A 21,429-nucleotide genomic window follows, 5' to 3' on the forward strand; every position below is an offset into this window, starting at 1 on the left:
TTATATTTAAAATTACATAATAATTGTATATACAATATAATAGTATAGGTACTAAATACTAAATAGTATACCATACACATATATAAGTAGCCAGCAGAAATCACAAATCTCATAACAATGTGAATACATAGAAACAGTGGCATACTCTAACAGGGGTTCTGTCAACAATAAACAATATATATATATATATATATATATTATTATTATTATTATTATTATTATTATATTGTCATATTAGTTATTACCATGATACTAGTTAGGCTTTAAATTTTAAACTTAAATGATTATTTTAACATAAGATTAAATTAAAATAAGCGTTCGTTAAAATTTAAACTTGAAACGCTCGTAGGATCCCTTCCCCCAAAAAAGCAATCTATACTTCGTCGATGCACAAGCATAATGACACAACACAAAAATCGGAATTTTCCAGATTATTATCAAAACGTATACAGCAAAATATCAATATTTGTATGTAAAGGAACGAAATTTTTAATAATTCTAAAAATGACGGCATTATAGTTGCTGCTGTCAAGTGTTCTCCTCTTATAGCATAACTAGGTAGGTACTATAAGTTTGTTATGATTAGGGCAAAAGACTTGTAACATTTGCATATTTGTTTTGCACGATCACAAAAATAGTAGAGTAAGAAACGAATACATCTCATGCTGAAACAAAGCTAGTTTTTAAATTGTATATTGCATATAAATGCATATTTCGAATTTTTTTGGTTTTAGTGCATATTTCTTCAATTCTATACATTAAGATGCATATTTTTAGTAAATTATCATTTTATCAATATTTTTAAAGTTTTTATTTAATATACAACCAAAATTATGTTGAATTTAAAATTATTTAAAATTTTTATCATAATATTAATATGGTTGTTGACTGTTCTCACAAGCATGTTTTTCTTGGAGACACTTCTCAAGGATTGCCGATTAGATTTATTTTTTGGTTATTAATTGTATTTATGTACAGATATTGTTCATTGTACAAGATATTATCAATACGGGCCACGGGCGTCGGTTTCTGACATCAAAATTTAAATAAAATATATTCATACAAATAATCTTATTTTTTAATGCATTATAATACGCATAATAATTTTAAAATGCATATTCTGTACGTTTTGGTGCATATTTGGTGATTTTTTAGAGCACAAGTCCTCTGCCCTAGTTATCATGATGAGTGTCAATTATTTAATTGTGTTTCGATATCCATTACTCCGCTAATTTTCGGCCAAAGTCACTCTTATATAATATATATATGAATATATAAATACTTAGGTATACACAAAACCGAAAAATGTTGGCACTTACAGATTGTAATACTTGCAGTAAAATTAATTTAGGAAGGGTCCCAAAAAAAATATCGCACACGGACACCTTATTATGTAGTTGCGGCGCTGTATGTTATCCACACTAACGTACTATTTATGAAATGCAACGTAAACACTTTTGTTAATTTCCAAGAAGAAATTTAATTTTTTAAATCTGAGATCATAACGAGCGTTACAAGAAACAAGAATCCTTTATGCGGCTGTACTAAAATGTGTAGGTCGCATATTGGATCGGTACGGGAATCGCGTATTAAATTTTCAAATATGACCTATGAAAATAAAAATTATTATGAATTTTGGAAGGACTAAATAATTTGCAAATGTTCACGATTTTGACGAAATTGTCAAAGTTCTAATTTCAGACACCCATAAAAAACATTGTGGATTTGAGGCCCAAATTTTTTTTTTAATCAGGTACACGGATACATTAATACAAACTTATGAGGAACCATGCATTACATTTTCAAGTTTTTTGACAGGGTGAAAAATTATTTGATCTTATCGAATACTATATTTTATGTTTTAATATGTACTTATATGGCTATATTTTCAATTGCTTTATGACTTCATGGTTGGAAATCACTTCCTCAGGCTTGGTAAGGAAGGTGGGGGGGGGGGTATTTAATCAAGAGGGGAGTTATTATTGCAACATTTTATGCTATTCAATTAATTTAATTTCTATTTTATTAACGCTTAAAGTCATAATTCGTTTTGAAACTTCGCAGTTATAGCCTTATACCATGTGTTAATAATTTATATTATATTAAACTTTTATACAAGAAACAATCCGTAATTTTTTTAAACTATTTGCAAAGAATAAGAATATATTGTACTATAATCATTTATTTATTTTAGATATATTTCTCCCATGCAAGTACTCCATACGTTGGTTCCCTAATAAAATCGTCTAGACGAGTTGATGACCGTTGAGAAGATGACTAGATGCGAGGGGAAGCAGACTGTAATGAAATAAATCAAGCACAACGAAACCAGTTTTTATTTTCCATGGGCGCCAATGATTGGCGTGCTGAATTCGGCGGGAACGCTTGTTGTGATAAACGGGATATTTTGTGACAACTGTTGCGGTAACCCTGATTCATAGTTGGCGCATGCGCTTAGTCTGTCGCGGTTAGTCCCCGTAATCGGCGTGTAAACACTAAACATCCCAACATCCGATAAATTTTACATACCTCTTTTCGCACTTTCGAGTCGCGACCTGCCACCCGTTTTTTGGGCTTTTGAGGCTGTTTTTTGTTTGTCGCCTCCGTTACGACTCCTTCCGCGTTTCACGGCCGTAATTCGCCGTTATTCCGAACTAGTGTTTGTCGTACTTCCTTTGAAATCCTATTTGTAATAACGATGGCCTGCAACATCACTGTCAACTGAGCCGTTCGACCGCATCAGTCGGCCCCGCCACCGGATAGGAATCGCGTCCCGCAGGACCCGTTGGGTTAGGTACCTAATGCGGGTGAGTATTCGTTTGTTAGAATCTTATCAGCGATCCGTGTCCGACTGGGCTCCGACTGAGAGCGCTCATAATTACGGTCTCAGCTGCAGGTGTGTATGAAGCCAGTCTGAACTATCGACAGCAATCATTCCCTGTGCCTCCAAATGTCGAAAATGTATGATTCCAACAGCGATTTGGATCGACAGATTGAACAACTTAAACGGTGTGAAATCATTCAGGAGCATGAAGTGAAAGCGTTGTGCGCCAAAGCCCGTGAAATACTCATCGAAGAGAGCAATGTACAACGTGTTGATTCTCCTGTCACTGTAAGTATAGTTTTACGGCGTGGTACTTGGATATATGAATGTGCACATTTTTTCATTGGATGACTGTTCATATTTTAACCAAATTTTACAGCAATGATTATAGGAAAAACAATTCATCTCTGCTTTAATAGGAAGTAGGAACCACTATCTATTAGGATACCTCATTATGTATGATATCACCTTTCAATCTATTAATCATAGATCTTAAAATTTGAAATAAATCATATTTCTATTTTTGTACACTGCATTTCTGTCTGGATCTAAAATCAATATTTAAACTTAATGATGGTAGATTTAAGCATAATTCGAATTTGAATTTTTTTTTTTTCATAAATATATATATATATTATATCAATGTTACAGGTATGTGGTGATATTCATGGGCAGTTCTACGACTTAAAAGAATTGTTTAAAGTTGGCGGAGATGTTCCTGAAAGAAATTATTTATTCATGGGTGATTTTGTCGACCGAGGATTCTTTAGTGTTGAGACATTTTTACTTCTACTAGCCTTAAAAGTATATATGTTTTAACTTATATTGTATTTGTTATTAATTTTTAGTATTAAATATAATACTTGGTTATATCAATGGCACAAGGGGCTAAGCGATATACCATTCATGGATAGTGGGAGGCAAATTCTATCTATTTGGGCTTAATATTTAGTATTTTGTGATCATTATATAAAGAGACATTGATTTTTGAAATGTAGGATTTACATGATAATTTATGTGTAAAAAAATGTTTTTGCCTCTCTTGAAAATCTTGAAAAATGTCACTTAACTCCTTTTGCCCTATAATCTTTGGTATTATGAATTATGATATAAGAACTTTCACTTTGTGCTATATTTAAGTTTTTCTTATAGCGTAAAGAATATGGAAGTACAAATATTGGTATTGGAAGTAAAAATTATTTTTAATAAGCTTATGAACTACATTAAATATGATTAGTGGTGCTAATGCCCAGGTGCCGAAAGGGCACTTCCCCCCCCCCCTTAATAATACATTTTTTTGGTAGGTTTTGTACAGTTTGTTTACCTACATGGTAGATCCTAGTAACTAGTATAGGTTATATAATTAATAATTATATTGTAAGTCTAATGTTGTCCTGGTTAACTCATAAAATGCATAATGGTGAGTGCCAGTTGGTAAATTTTTAGGTTTGTCCCCGGTAAAAATAAAATTAATGCACTATTGAATTTATACATGTAAAATTAATTTGTCTTGTATTTTTTTAGGTTTAATTTATTAACAACTTATATTAGTGGCATAGTGTCTTGTTAGTAATTTAATATATAATTAGGCACGTTAATGGAATTAATTCTTTTGAGTGTAAGTGTTTCTGAATTGTATGAAACTTTTTCATTTGTGTATTATCAGTTGTGTTTTTGTAACAGATTTCAGCTTGAAACAATTTAATTTCACAAGCAAATGACAAATGTATTACCAATTGCAAAATGTTATTTTTTAAATGTTAAAAAAACTCAACATTAGCACTAATTTTGGTTTAGGAAATCCTTTTTGTGTTTTTAGTTTTAATATTATACCGAATCCTGAAGAAGGCCAATCATCAAATTAAAAATAAGTATCTAGGCAGTGAATTTCATCGACTTTTATTGATATTTTAATTTTACAATGAGAAATCTATACAAAATATAACTATTATTATAACTCGTTATAAATTTTAAATATCAATAAAATATACCAACAAGATCTGGCTGTAGATCAGTAGTGAGCCATGACCAAAGTTGGGGTGTGTTAGCTTCCAAATAAGGTGTCTCAATGTAGGTACTTTAAATGGTTAAAAAACAATGTAATCCATCAAATAACTGTACGAAGCAAGTAAACAAACATTGATGGTGTAACAGCCTCTTCAGAAATGGCGGTCTCTGCAAATGTATATGTTTAATGATATAGTTATATTTAGTTTTTAATGCTTAAGGCATATTATTTCATAACGGTAATTGGGTTATTGGGAGTAGAAAGATATCTTAAGCAAGTCAATATTTTTTTAAAATATTTTTACTTAAAATTTAACATTTAACTCTATCAAATGTATTAAGATTTATTAATTACTCTCATACAACTTAAATTGATCAAGTTTAACACTATTTTTGTAACACAATTTATTTTTAGCTATCTAGTTAATGATTTTGTATTTTCTAAGATTTAAACATTCAACTATTTTTGCAGGTAAGATATCCTGATCGAATAACCTTAATACGTGGTAACCACGAATCACGACAGATAACTCAAGTTTATGGTTTTTATGATGAATGTCTTCGAAAATACAATAGTGTTGCTGTATGGCGTTATTGTACCGAAATTTTTGATTACCTGAGCTTATCTGCTATTATTGACGGAAAAGTATGTGAATTTATTTATTTATTGAAATAGTTTTATAATATTTTTTTATTATAATTAGATATTCTGTGTGCACGGTGGATTGTCGCCTTCAATTCAAACATTGGATCAAATTAGAACTATTGATAGAAAACAAGAAGTTCCCCATGATGGTCCTATGTGTGATCTATTATGGTCTGATCCTGAAAGTAAGTATCTCTATTTTTAATAATTGTCACTCAATATTAATAAAATTATTATTTTAGACACTCAGGGATGGGGTGTGAGTCCTCGGGGTGCTGGATACCTTTTTGGTTCGGATGTTGTCTCCCAGTTTAATACTACAAATGATATAGATATTATTTGTCGAGCTCATCAACTAGTCATGGAAGGATATAAATGGCATTTTGATGAAACAGTGCTTACTGTTTGGTCAGCACCCAACTATTGTTATCGGTAAATACTACTCTAAAAAATAAATTTTATACTATTTAATAATTAATGCTATTATTTAATTGCTAATACTATTAGATGTGGTAATGTTGCGGCAATATTGGAACTCAGTGAAACACTCCAAAGAGATTTTACAATATTTGAGGCAGCTCCACAAGAAAACCGAGGAATGCCAACAAAAAAACACGCAGCCGACTATTTCCTTTAAATGTACTCTGGTTCTTAATGTATTTAATTTTAGTTCACAAAGCATAAAGGAGGAATGGACAATTTCACAAATTTGAATTAATTGTATTTGAAAGAATACTGACAATATAATGATGTAATTTTTTTAAAGTAAAAATACTTGTTCATAATTATTGTTTTAATTAAGTTACCTTAACATTTTCTATTTATAAATGCCTTCCATGGAAGTAAATAGATGCGTACACTATTATAATAAATAATAATTTTTTATAGTTTCTTAAATAAATAGTTATAACAACTTATAACATAAAACTGAATGTTTTTTTACTAAAATTTATACACAAAGTAAATTAATGATATATGTTTTAATAAATTATTGGGTCTTAAGTTGAATTATTGATTGTACCATTAAATGATTAATTTATATATTAAACATTGCAAATGACATAAATTACTTAACAATACTACAGTAGTACATTGATATTAAAGTAAAATATGTTTTACTTATTAGAGATCATTGATTGGCAAAATAAAAACAGATATTGGTGTGTTTATTCCTGATAGAAATTACAAAATGGGTAAGTTCTTAACATTTTAACCTAAGTTTACAAAAAATATTATTATCAATTTTGATAATTCAATTTTAACTGGACTTGTTATTATCATACTAAAACATTTGACTGTTTGAAAGCTATGTTTGAATGTCCAATTGGGGGTAAATGTCTTCTTCGTCTTCATCATTTTCATCATAATCATCTCCTGGTTCTCCAAGGGCATTCACAAACTCTGTAAATACAATTAATGAGTTCTAATGTAGTGTACATATTTTTTCAATATTTTAATTTTGCAAATTGAATTATGATATTAAAAATTATTTTATTTATAAAATATAAAAGCTGATAACCTTTCTTAATATAACCTTAATGGTTTCTAAATTGCTAAAATTTAACTAAGTATATTTTCGTTCATCGAATATATGTAAATTGTATAAGATTTTACATTAACTCTTCACTCTTCAAGTTTTACATTTACTGGCAATAGTGCAGGACACTAAAGGGTGGCAAACAAAAAATTAATTTTTTTATGTTGAGTTAAGAGGTTTATATAGACGTGATTGTGAGAAGTTGATCTAAAATTAGCAGTCTTCAATACTTTGACTATACAATGAAGCCAACCTCGAAAATAAAAATAATAACCAGTTTTATAGCTGGTAAGGTTTGGTGTTTAAAATATAATAAAGATTGAAAGAAATATTAAAAGATTTAAGAGTCAAATAGAATTTGACGTTTAACCTGCAGATCATTGAAGTCAAATAAAATATGAGGGAGGTCACAGGACACAGATACACTCATTTGAATGAAGTGTACAAAAAGTCCAAGTTTAAAAGAGTGACTAAGTAGTAAGGAATGTCCTATATGTAAACGATTATATTGGACTATGTGTGGTCCTTGTAATTTTAGGTTATTCAACTAAGTCTTTTGATGATATTGGGCGTTGTATGTCTATATCTCGAAGCGAATTAATTTGTTATAATATAGGTACAATATTATTATAGTTATTTCGAGAACCGTTTGGTAGGTACTTACCGTAAAAATCGATTCTTCCATCTCCGTCCACGTCTACTTCCTTGATCATATCCTCAACTGTAGAATGAATAAAGCAAGGAAAAAAAAAATATTTATGAGGCCCGTAATACCTAACACGTAGATAGTTGGAACTTTTTTTAAACGTTACGTCGTTACATATACTTACTTTCTTCTTCTGACAAATCTTCACCCAAACATTGAAGGACAGCTCTCAAGTCCGACGCACTTATATATCCTCTGTTATGTTTGTCAAATACCTGAAACCATATTTAGTCCAGTAAACACTTTTTGTGTTTTTTGGAAAAAAAACGTCAATAGGTATACGTATTTATATGTTTGTATATTACTGAATTTTCATCTAAGAAAAATACAATTTCCTCCTGATTAATCCGGCGTAACATTTAGTGAAGTGACTGGTTACTTCCATAAGAGGTGAAATAAGTTGGTATAGAAATTAGAGATTGGTTTCTCATGAGGTAGGGAGGAAACAGAGGGTAATAAATCGAGAGTATAGGTACCGACGTACCGTTATGAAATTTGTTAAATGTGAGGTCTACAGAATCGCGACTCGAAGCCGCAGAGGTGGTTAGATGAAATATGAAGAATATAATGTGTTAAGGTGTAGTTGATTTGAGTATAATATTTTAAAGTTGGTTATGATCTTCATTTTCACCATTTAAAACATGTTTCACACCTCTTATAACTAAAATATATTTTTAGTGTTTGAAAAAATAATGGTTGTTAATGGTTTTTTTTTTTTTTAAATTTTAATTTGCATTTTATTTTAAAATAATTAAAGCAAAGCGATTACAAAAATCTGTTAATGGTTATATTATTTATTTTGTGTTTTTGTATTAACAATAATATTTCTGGTAAAAAAAAAAAAAAACAAAGACGCCCAACTGATTAATGAATATTTTGTCTGCTATTTTTCTCGTATAGCTGGGATGAAAAAAACTTTCCGACTTACGATTTAAAAGAAAAATTGTTAAACTTTAAACTGTTTTTAAACAGACATATAAAAATCTTTATTCGCTTTTATTTTAAACCCATTATGTATTTTAAAAGTTTTAATACATCTGTTAATAATATATACATAAGTACTTAATAGTTAATGTGAATTTATGTAAGTCTTAATGTTATATATTAAAAGTTTATAAAGCGTTTAAAGGTGTTTGACATGTAAATAGCAAAAGATCTTGTACCTACCTATATAATATTTTATATTAAATGCTAAACTATCTAGTATCTTTAAAACATGAAATAAAAAATGAATTTTTGATTGGAATAAAATGTGTGCTAAAGTTGGGTAATTTAAAACGCATTGTAAGATTGTATAAAATAAAATTTGCTGGGATAACATTTTCATAATGCAACAATTTAATTTTACTTTTACCTATTTAATGATTGTTTAAAATATACTCACCATCTACAGCGTGGCTCGTGAATACAATATAGTATTATAATATTAGAAATGTTCAACGTTTTAATATTAATTTACTTATAGAACAGATTTTAAATACGCATTTAATATCATTACTTCTCAGTTATTTTCACCTATGCAATTGAACTACCTATAGCTGGTCATAGGTAGGCGTATAAAAATATTGAAATTCCTTTCATGATTGTGAGGTTTTTCTTCATATTAATTAAATATCGTGTTACACGTTTTTAAATATTTGAGAATTGCAATTAATTTCTAATTTATTGAATATTAACAACAAATAAAGTGCTTAAAGCAATTAGTTTTGCTATTTATATATTACCCACCTATATAATATGTACACCACGATATTAATTATTATTGAAATATCTACTTGAAATATCGTAAATATAATAGGTAAATTACTCAGACAGGGTTACAGTAATCGAATATTAAAGTTTCATATTTTATTAAAATAATATAGTATTTCATATACCTATTGATTATTAGAAAAATAATAATTGGATTGTATTTGCAGCGTACGGTTAATACGAATCATGTTATGACGTAGTCTCGTGGTGTATGAATTATGAACAACTTTTCGAACCCATTTATCGATTATTATTATTAATTGATATCAAAAGCAGGTTATAGTTGACAAATATATTACTTCTTCGTGATATTATTGTTCTACGAAGTAATCATTTTATTTCAGCAGTTCATGATGTAGGTACTAAATATACTCGTTTCAGTTGTAGTTATCGCAGCAGTCGTGGTTCAGAGTGTGTTGAATATTTTATAGTAAGACCCATTCCGAGTCAAAAGCCAAAAGTTGTATTGTTCTGAACTTTAATGTATGCATTTATTTACCCTCGGGACGTTAAACCAAAGACCTCGTAAATAAAATAGTAATATACATTGTACATTATTATTGTATACTCCCATGTATATATATAGGCTAATGGCTATAAATCCATAATATATATATGTACCTACCTTTTGTCATAATGTATACGCATCGTTGATCGTTATATACACACACAAATGGTGTAACGAACAGTTTATCTTTTTATCTCTTCTAAATTTTTAATGGCTTTTCAAATTTAATAATATAAAAAGGTACGTGTATAAGCTGGTTTTATTTTCCCCCATACCTAAGTGATGGCAACCACATTACACGATCATATGAGGAAACACGAAGATGAAAACACTATTGATAGTAATATAATGTACAAAACGCTACGACATAGAACCAGAAGTGAACGCGTGAAACTGTATTATTTTAAACTATAGTAAGTATAGAGTCTATACTATAGACTATAGGTCCCAAAACGCCGTCCTCGTACACTTAACTCCGAATATATTTGTTAAGGCATCGTTTATATTATATTAGTAATAAATAAATGTTATGTGCAAAAACGTTTAAAATAGGTATAGGTTATCGTCAAAACTCAAAGAATATATTATATTTTCGTACGGTATCTATTTCGAAATGAAAAACAAACTAGGTATATTTATTATGTTCCATGTAAATATGCAATTAATGGCAATTCACAAAGGGTTACTGTTTTACTGGCAGACAAACATTATTATGATTATAATATGTAGTTGGGTACATTGAACATACGACTATAAAAATAGTTTTTTTTTAGAAACATCTTACACTACATAAATTGTTTTTTAATTATTTATTTAGTTAGTTATAATTACTCTAAATGTTATACTAATTTACACTCTTGTAGTAATTCAATAATTAAATAATTATCCTCCATCTCATTACCCGCTACTGTAGGTAGGTACACGGAAAACTAGAAATATTTTGGCCTAGAGACCTACTAAGATTAAAAAACCACAATATCTACTTAAATAGTTCCAGGTCGGTTGGCACTTCCCATAGTCCTTTGCATCAAACTTACTTTTTATACTTTGTGAACTGCAGAAATTGTAAATAAAATCTTTTTAAATAAAAAAAATGTATATAGATAGGTAGTTAAATAATATATTTTTTGAGTCTTATCGACAAAATAACATATACCTATCAGCTATCTGTTTAATTACTACAATGCATTATATATTTTATTTTATATCACACCATTTTAATAATGATGACATAGAGGTCATAAATAAAATATTTTTAAAAGGTTTCCATACATTTTAACATACATTTGTTTTTGGGCTAGAAACAACACTTTTTTCGTAACCGATTTTGAGTAACGCATTGTTTATAGAAAAGCAAATATTAATCTAAGACCTATAGGTATTATAATCACGTTTAATTAAATTTTATACTTTTCTCACATCGAATGCTCTTAAATATGCATAGGTAACTTTGAATACTTTAATATAACATCATTATTCATTATACAGTTTATGCAGTTTTTTTTGTTATTCTAAAAATCAGTCTATATAAGAAGTATATACTTTTTAATTCATTAAATTTTTTAACAAAATGTAGCATGCTACTAAGTATTTTTCCTCTGCACTATATCCAAAAACATATCTATGATTCTTCAAATTTCCTTGCAGAAGAAAAGTATTTAGTAGCATGCCATATTTGTTGATATGTTTTTCTACTAGATAACTACAACGAATTTTGTACCGAGTATCGAGTACCTATTTTAAGTTGTTTGTAAAACGTATAAGTGACAATATACAGTTTTCCTGTGAGGATTATTAAATCTTTAAGCCACTTTTTGTCCCATCACCATAGATAGATAATAAACTAAAAAAAAAAAAAAAATATAATATTTAAACGTACCCTAAACGCGTCTCGGAGCTCTTTTTCCTCTTGGTCTGCCGTTTTTTCTGCTGTACCACCCATATTGTACACAATTTCTACAAACTCTTGAAAACTGAACGCTCCATCGCCTATATTATAACATAGCAGAACATGTTAACGATGCCCCATTTCATTAAATGTTTGATATAATACGTTAACCTCTTAATAATGATTTTAGTTTAAAGTTAAAAATTAGAAACATCGTAGATAGGTACATAACACAAATGTCTCGAGTTTTAAACTATATTGTGTTATTATGTTTATATTATATTATTATTACTAAAATTATAGTTTAAATTATCAAAAATCATATTATTAATATGCCAATTGATATTGCGGTATTGGACTATTGGTATATTAAAATAAAAGGTACATTTTTTTTATTCTGTCCAAGATCATCGAGTCTATTTTGGCGTAAAATTCACTTATAAACTATGCGCAATATTAAATTATGTTGATATATTATTCACATATATTTGAGCTCACGTCTATGTCATTCAAGTTCGGTTCGATTTGATTATTCAAATAATTTGACCCATTTATTCTTAGACATACATTAATAAAATTAATGCATAATATATACCATCAATGTCGACTTCTTGCAACATTTGTTCCAATTCTTCTTCTCTAGCGAACTGTCCAAGACTCCGCATAACTCGTCCCAATTCCTCTTTAGTGATGCTGCCGTCACCGTCTTTATCGAATAACCTAAACGCTTCTTGAAATTCTATAACGAAGATGTAAAATCGATTAGTCTTTGTCTATTTTAAATATAAATATTATTTGTTAGATAACTAAAAATTGAACACTCGAAAAATTTACGAAAAGAATATTGTTTATAATCACACAATATATTAGACTCTGTGGTTTAAAATTGAATATTAATAGTAGCGATTTCACAAAAAAGTACACAATTAAATAGCTATTGTTAAATATTATAAAATATTGTACATTTATTCAGAATATGCGCGACTCCGGGAGGATTATCTCTCCATGTTTACCAGAAAATAATACTTTCCTAATTAGTATTTAATTAAAATACACATAAATTAAGGTTTATAAATGACATTTTTTTAAATTTAAAACAGTTATTACTGACACATCGAATATTAAATTAAAATTAAATTTTTTATCCCTCTGAGTAGGTACCCTAAGTATAATCACGACTGAACGATTACATTAGGTACGTATTATGAAAATTGCAGTATAAATAAAAAAAAAAGATATGAAAATTGGCGTTTGCTATTTATGTACATATAATATATTATAAAGTTTGTAAGCGTATATTATAATTTTATATTGAATCACGCGTATCGAATCTATGTACAATAAATATAAGCAAGAATAATTCTTTTCTCGTACTATTTTTCGAGTGTTCGTCTTGAAATCATACGATTTTAACTGTAATTGCAATTATTAGTGTTTTGTTCTATATATAACATTGTGTCACCTTTCATCTGTGCTTTGGTAACATGCACTAAGTTTCTATCGGCAGGCTGAGCGGGTTGTGGATGTATTTGGATTTCCGTTGGTTTTTCGTTGCTCGTGGGTTTCGGAGCGGTGCCGTTCACTACATTATTACCGTGATGTTTTGCAACCGCAGTTGGTTGTGTGCTTACGTTTTGTGGTGTTTGCTCGTCTATTTGCCGATTCTATATTATATATTATACAGTAAAAAACAAACTACATTCTCACGTGGGTGACTTTACGTCTACTATAGACGACTAACTAAAATACTATTTTATTGACACACAATATTACTGGTATACATAAAACATCAGTTTTGCCTTATCTAAATTATAAATTTTTAAGTGTAATTTACCGTGTGATGCGTGACGAATTGAAATGTTTTGCGGCTAATATCCGCAAAACCATAATATTTATGTTCGTTTAATTGTAAATAATAAGATATTTTAATTTATTACAAAAAATTCATAAATATTTTTATTGAACTCACATTATGCACTTAAACGATTATGTATTATTATAAATGTTTCATATACTATAAATTATAATCAATAGTTATACCTATATAATACGTTTAACTCGTTTAAAAGTAAACTATAGGTAAAATGAGGATACTGCTATTTTTCTGGCATATTCTTTAATTTTTACAATAGTGTCAAGTACCTACCTATATAGTCCTAGCTTCTGAAGTCTTTAAATTATCAAGAAAAAATTGTATTCTTTTTACATTGAACACTATACATTTATGAGTTTATGACTAATGAACATAATGGTACATTCGATAAATTGTAATATGTTAAATTTTCCAACTCGCAAGTTTACATCAGGGAAAAAAGTGGTCGTGAAATATTGAAATATATTATACCAACTATCATTTTGGTTCATCCTCGCATCAATCATAAATTCAAAAACAAAAAATCCAGCTGTGCCTATGTACTCTTGTTTCTCTTACAGAACCATATATCATATTAATATATTATACTCCCGTACATTTATTATAGGTACGAAAAAATATGTACAATATAGTTTTTGATTTCGATTTAGTTTTAAATTGAACGACTACACGATTTTACAATTTCCGTATAGATAATAGATTATTATTAATAATAAATTAACGTTTAGTTATGTTGCTTTTTAAACAACTGTTACCACTTGAACAAGTAAGTATATAAAGGTTTTTAAAAATTGAGAAACGATTGTACGTAATATAAGTACCAAAGAATAGGTACCCAAAACATTATAAAGCATTTTATAACATAATTAGTATAGAATACGACCACGGGGAATATACGAGAATTAATGCACTGGAAAGAAAAGGGTCAATTTAAAACTGTCTACCACTTTATTCATTTCATCACGCAACTACCTATATATAATATGAGATATAGCCTATTCAAACATTTGTAGTGTAGAAGATCAGTTTATAATTTCTTATATAATATTTTTAAGATTTGAACTTACAATTTTATTGGGAATCAAGATAGAGTTATTTATTATGAGTTGAGTTTTGTGTAACAATCTTTTTTTTAATATAAATAAATCTTCTTTACTTTTGAATATTAACTATAGAATATTCCTCAGGTCACTACACATAATAATAGCTGTGTACAGAAAGTTGAAAATAAAATATTAAAATTTGCTGCATTGTACCTATACTTTTAAATTTTAATCATGACTATATAAATAAAAGTCTATACTGAATCGATAAATGTAGTTTGTTTGTTATCAATATTTTTAAATGTTTTTGTAGGTTTAAGTTTATTTTATCTTGATGACAGTTATTTTTTAGATTTTGAAGTCCTAAAAAAACATTTCTCTCATATTGTCTTTAATAGTTAAATGTTCAGTTTCAACATTTTAAAGGTCAGTTTATTGTATAATGTTTTTGATATATTATGTTGTATGTATACCTAACGTTCTTAAAAACGCTATTTTTAATTGGTTTTTGATACAATGGAAAAAATACATTTTCATTTATTATATATAAGTACTTGTATTATTCTCAAATGTAGATAAATCAATTTAGAATTCCATTAGTTTTCTTTATCTATAGTCTCGTCTATAGCTATTAAACCTTTAAAACGATATCAACCCTTAAGTGCCTATCTTAATTCAACAGAATTCACATTTCACACACATCCCATTAAACGTAGAATTCATACTGTTTTACATCATCGTAACAAACGTTTAATGTGAATTAAAATATATCATTTATTTTAAATTATATTTTTTTCTGACATATTCAATAAAACGTAATATTTTAATTTCAAATTTATCAACCTAACTAAATAGTAAGAATTAAACATTTTAAAACTATTTAAAAAAAAAAAAAAAATGAAACCCACATTGAATATGAAAATCTATATGTTCAGTAACGCCATAAATATTTCAAAAGCATTTCCATTTTCTTAAGTTAATTTGAATGATTTTTAAAACATTGCTGTGAGAATTGTAATGAACTTTTATTTGCCAATTCATCATTATTGTTTTAAATTACTTTGACAGTTTGACGATTGTCATAACAAACGAAATTGTGTGATTTCAAACCAAACCGTCCTAGACCCAATTAAAAATAGTGTTAGGATAGAATCCAAACACTATTAATTGTTCAAACATGTATTTTCGTGCCAAATAAGAATACATAATATAGACATAAATGCTAATTTATATTTCCTCGTTGCATTATTATGTAATGGCTAATCTTGTCAAATGTTTTTAATTATTATGTACTTCTTTCAATACAACAACGACTTGATGCTTAGATTTTTTATAAATACATTTTATTAAAATTGTATAGTGAATAATATTTTTAAAAACTGTATTAGAACAAACATCGAAAATAATTTTGATTTAAGTTTATAAATTGTTCTAATTAAATTTTAGTCTTAGGTACCTACAATTGTATTTACGTATAAGTGTATACACTTAAAAATGTTTAAACTAACTTGAGTCATTTTTAGAGTGTACAGTCGCTGTGCACTTTAAACTGTAATGCAAGTTGATTAAATTAATACATATAATTATAATTTATATTGTATTATAATATTTTAGGTATCTATGTGTAGGTACCTATAATAATATTATCATTTAAATAAAGTACTCACGACAAAATTCCTTATTTGGTTCACCAGCGGTGATGGCGAAAAGTATTTTTCGAATACCGATGATATTTTACCGTCCATGATAGATATTCTATGATAATATGTATGGTACAGTTAAACGAAATGTTCGCCCAAACGGGTAAGTCAAAATGCTCTTTATACAATATAACGTGTATACATCCGCGTGCCTCCGAAACGCGTGAGAACTGCGTCAACGACCAATCTGTTTCAATTTTCGAATACAATATACTGCAGTAATAATTATTTACATCGAAATATCTCTCTCTCTCCCTGTGCAGTGTGTCGCATGTGTTTCTCCACACCAAATGTCGTGTCGTCAAATCAAGACGACAAACGTGTACGTTTTTCTATATAATATACAATAATAATTACGACAGTGACAACAATTTAATGTACGATATAATAATGTGTATAAATCTGTGTCCTCTGTGCCGGGGCAAGGTGTCGTCTCCTATGCGTATAGTATATCGCGATAGAGTGGTGAGGTGTGTTCACGTACTGTGATGGTCTTTCGCTGGGCCTCGGAGATGCTGCATGACGACGACTGCACGAGCGTTCGTAATCGCGGCGGGCGAAATAACGCTCACGCGACGGCGGCGTCGTCGACGGCGACGGGAACGAGCACACCGAGTTTATCCGAAACACGGGGGGGGTTTTTTTTTAAACGAAAAATCGCATGCGCCCTTTTCTTCCTCGCTCTCGTTCCGTCCTCTCTCTCACTAGCTCTTTCACTCCTCTCTCTCTCTCTCTCTCTCTCTCTCTCTCTCCCCTCTCTCTCTCTCTCTCTCTCTCTCTCTCTCTCTCTCTCTCTCTCTCTCTCTATCTAGGGTAAGAAGTGTTTCCATCATCCGCGTCCGTCCGACCGGTCCCCGCCCTCCGATATATCGAATTTTCAGCGGCGGTGTCGGCGGCGACAAATCTTTGTGCCACCGCCCCACCACGCCTTACCACCGCTTTTCTCTAGGTCGGTATAATAATATACGGTATATACATTATATTATATACTTTAAATCCATATATTGTGTATCGTAGCCCGTAGGTGACTTAATTCTTTCTTCTCTTTTCTCTCCACTTCCGTATTGGTCACATCCCTCTATTATCCCGCACCCGACGACATTACACGTAGTATTATTGTATATTTATTATCATCCCTTTTAGCTTATATAGTCAGCTGCAGGACGCGATGTCGGCGAGCGGAGGTTTTTATTTTTCACTCGCGTGCTTGAAAATCGATTACCCAAACAGACGACACTAATATATATTATATATATATATACACACAAATGACACACATATAAAAATACATGTACCTATATATACATAATCTCATACAATGAAGGGTAGGTATATAAACTGTTGTGTGTATAGTACCTACCTTTTTTTTATTTAATATTTCTTCCTCTCGACGACAATATACTGAACATATTATTTAACACGCTAACAGCGAGATGTTGTCGATGTTTTTTATGTGCGCAGCTGGTGCATAATCTACAGTTTTTTATTTAGTGTTTTTCAGAGGGATTTCGCGCGCAGTAACCTAAATAATATTATCTCGATAGGTGACGTACATTACCTACACAGGGCTGACGCGGCTCTTTTCCATTATTACGAATCATTTTATTCTAATTAGGTATATATAATACACATCAGCAAAGCACCCAAACGATTTCCTTATAAAATTACAGTTTTAAATTAATAACTATAGAGAACATGTTTTACTTATTGTGTGACGAGTCGATGATTAGTTACTAGATGAGGTATTGAGGTGACGCCCTTGTACCCCTCAAATAATTTACCAATAATAAATCTATACACGTAAACTTAGCGTAGCAGTTCATTAAGTTTTGTAGGATTGTAAAATAAATCATGTCAATACAATAATTTATACTGAATATTATGCTCTGCAGCCTAAAGCCCTAAACAGTAAAAATATTTTTTGATGGCGCAATACCCTCAGGGGTTGTCACTGTCATACAGACGCGTGATGCGTAATGTATTAAAACTATACGTACGCTTTTTACTACAGTTTATTTTTAGTTAACTAATGCTATAGAAAATTTACATAAGTATTATCGAATTTGTATAGAAGAGGAAAATATAAACTGTGCCGAGCAAAGAGTTTTTTTTACACATTTATTTTAAGACGAGTTACATAAATTTGAAAATAAATATTAATTAAAAATAAATTATTTGAATAGGTATATTTATATTTAATCTTAAAGAAAAATGTTTAAAAAACTTATCACTTGTGAACTATAGATTATATTCTCTTCAAATAAAATTAAAATATTAACATTAGATAATATATAATTTTCTAAAATATTGACCATAAATAAACTGTAGTAAGAATCCGGTACGAAGTTTTGCCATGAGACGCGTGCGTAAGACAGGAACAACACTGCGGTCGAAGCGTTCTCTTAATTACTGCCAAATTAGTAATTACATAAAACTTACACATAAAAATAATATTAAAGTATGTTTTTTTTTTAACAAAAGGTGTTTTAATAAACAATTAATTAAAGATTAAAACGTGGTGCACAAAACAATTTATTTACAAAGTAAAGTTTTGAGTATACTGAAATAGTGTATTATCTAATGCACATAATATAACGTACATTATGTATATCGTATATGTCGCACATTTCATTATAAATGTTGAAATGTAGGTACTTAACTTTATAAAATACATAATTGTTCGTGTAAGTCATGTAAATTAAGTTAATTTTTTCATATCAAATTATTTCAACTAATTAATTTCTTACATTTTTAATAATCGGTTTTATTTATAACCGTTCGAATTCCTAGGTGCGCGATCGACATAAAATATAGTTAAACTATTCTCAATGTTCTGCTGTTAATGTTTCGACATGATTATAAAAATCAAATCAAAAGTAATAAAATACGTAGAATAGTTGGTAAATTATAATATAATAAACTAATCGGCTATCATAGGAAAAAAAAGTAAAACTTACCATAATGACTATTTAAAACAGACGACAACACAACAGTATCCAAAACCTAACGAACTCTAAATCTATACCAGCAGGTATATAATATATTTTCGAATGTTTGATAGAACTGAACAATATTGTGTGACATAAATTTACGTGCCCAAGTACATCATAACTGAAGCGTTATAATACTGCAGTGTTTATGTTTGTCTTTTGACTTTTATACTCGTATGATTACGAATTACGTATGTTTGCCGGAGGATCAAATTTATCTCTGAAAAACTACTCTTAAATTATATCTACGTAGGTATACGATTTTGTTTATGTTTGTTTCGTATCTACATCTCCTCAATCACGTCAATTTCATTTTTTTTTTTATGTGAATCTGATGTAAGCACCCATAAAGCATCATAATAAGAGCTATACGTATATTTGTGTAGAGAACACATTTCAATAAATTAGTATTCTTCAAACTCGATATGGATTATCATTTAAACCTTTCTATTACATATTATTATTTACAGAACACTTTTGTATAGGTACTTTTATAGTTTTATACAATAACTAGGTGTACATGTTTATATTATATAACACTTGTATTAGTTGTAACGTAATTCATCATCCAACAATATGTATTTATTTTTATTGGGTTTACGAAAATAACAGATTGTCGGTGTATAAGAAATTACAGAAATACAATTATTGTCATAATTATTATTATTTTTAATTATTATTAACATGTTCTATTCATATTGGTATAGGTACCTGATTATAAATACTATACCTGCTTAATGTTTTAAATCTCTTAGTTTTTAATTAGTTGAATTCCCTATCGTATTTTTAAAAATACGAAAATATATCACATTTTTTTACAAACACAAAATCTCTACATACATTACCTCTAATTTATTATGTTTTTCATACAACAGTTTGGTTTACATAACTCTTATATAACATTTACTAATTAGAATCGTTAAAAAGAAAATCTCGATTCGATTCAAAAATAATATTATATTTATTGGTAGGTAATATTTTAATATTACACCCTAACCATATTACAGTATTGTTTTTAATCAACAAACCTTAGAAATGCGTATTTTTAAAAGTTTTTATGTTTTATACTTATTTTTATTGTACCTCGAAACAGTTTATAAATGTCTTAATGCTATGAAATATGAATATTATTATCTTTTGGACTGATTTTTTTTTAAGTAGGTAGAAATACCTATTTAGTTATTGCTTATTATCGGTATTAATAATTGACTAAGCATTTTGACAGTTATTTCATACCAAAAACTTTTTTTTTAGAGGCTAGTTGTTAATTTTTTTAAGACTTTTGACCTCGATTTATCAATAATATTAAAAGCAAAACTTATAAACCTATGTTGGTATTACAATCATTCGTTTGTTTTATTTATTCGATATATTTGCCAACACTATTGCAAGGTCATTGCAAGGGAAAATTTTTCAAATATTTCAAATTCTATATGGATTTTCTAGCCCCAGTCCTATAGCCTGGCTGGTATAAATAGGTAGGTACATCAGTACTTATATAGGAGAAAATTCGAACGACTTCTTAAATGTCTTCGACATTTATACTTCATGTTCTGGACGTGATAACATTTTCAAATTTGAAATCAATAATACGCATTCCTATTGCGCATCAATCAGAATCTAAATGGGTTACAAATGTTGCGTGCCAACTTCAGCGTACAGGAATAGTAGATCAAAAATGCAATTGCAGAATTAGAACAACTTGTGGTTGTCGTTAAATACATTTTCTTATTACTAGTTGTCCGAATTTAAAAGAGAAAAATAATATTAATAATGAATAAACCTAATTGGTGAACTGTTGAAAAATATGTCAAGTAAACATTTCTTTTAGAGAAATAGCACTGGGTCAAAAAAATATCTAAAAAGTTCTGACCCTCTCGAAGCCATCATTAACCAATAACCTCCCAAATGATCTAAATTGCCTTATACTGATAGCTTTACAATACATGATATTG

The 21,429-nt window shown here is 29.0% G+C and overlaps 2 protein-coding genes across 4 annotated transcripts; one reads left to right on the top strand and one right to left on the bottom strand.

The window, feature by feature from the left end:
* The first annotated feature begins 2,484 nt into the window (after positions 1–2,484).
* On the top strand, positions 2,485–6,249 carry LOC111030386 (serine/threonine-protein phosphatase 4 catalytic subunit). The gene is made up of 7 exons (XM_022309843.1): positions 2,485–2,807; positions 2,891–3,112; positions 3,476–3,628; positions 5,304–5,477; positions 5,536–5,662; positions 5,720–5,909; positions 5,985–6,249. The coding sequence occupies exons 2-7, from the start codon at positions 2,951–2,953 to the stop codon at positions 6,112–6,114; spliced, it is 936 nt and encodes a 311-aa protein (XP_022165535.1). The 5' UTR covers positions 2,485–2,807; positions 2,891–2,950; the 3' UTR covers positions 6,115–6,249.
* A 373-nt stretch (positions 6,250–6,622) lies between these two features.
* On the bottom strand, positions 6,623–19,612 carry LOC111030387 (neo-calmodulin-like). Of its 3 annotated transcripts, none has more exons than XM_022309845.1 (8): positions 19,442–19,612; positions 16,452–16,671; positions 13,331–13,532; positions 12,464–12,607; positions 11,860–11,969; positions 7,845–7,935; positions 7,679–7,735; positions 6,623–6,878 (listed from the first exon to the last, which is right to left on the bottom strand). In XM_022309845.1, the coding sequence occupies exons 2-8, from the start codon at positions 16,527–16,529 to the stop codon at positions 6,784–6,786; spliced, it is 777 nt and encodes a 258-aa protein (XP_022165537.1). In that variant the 5' UTR covers positions 16,530–16,671; positions 19,442–19,612; the 3' UTR covers positions 6,623–6,783. The 3 variants fall into 3 exon arrangements, with proteins under 3 accessions (XP_022165537.1, XP_022165536.1, XP_022165538.1); XM_022309844.1 differs by having other exon boundaries at positions 16,452–16,816; XM_022309846.1 differs by lacking the exon at positions 16,452–16,671.
* Positions 19,613–21,429: the final 1,817 nt, after the last annotated feature.

This window comes from Myzus persicae, unplaced genomic scaffold (genome assembly GCF_001856785.1).
Source record: "Myzus persicae strain clone G006 unplaced genomic scaffold, MPER_G0061.0, whole genome shotgun sequence".
Taxonomy (NCBI): domain Eukaryota; kingdom Metazoa; phylum Arthropoda; class Insecta; order Hemiptera; family Aphididae; genus Myzus; species Myzus persicae.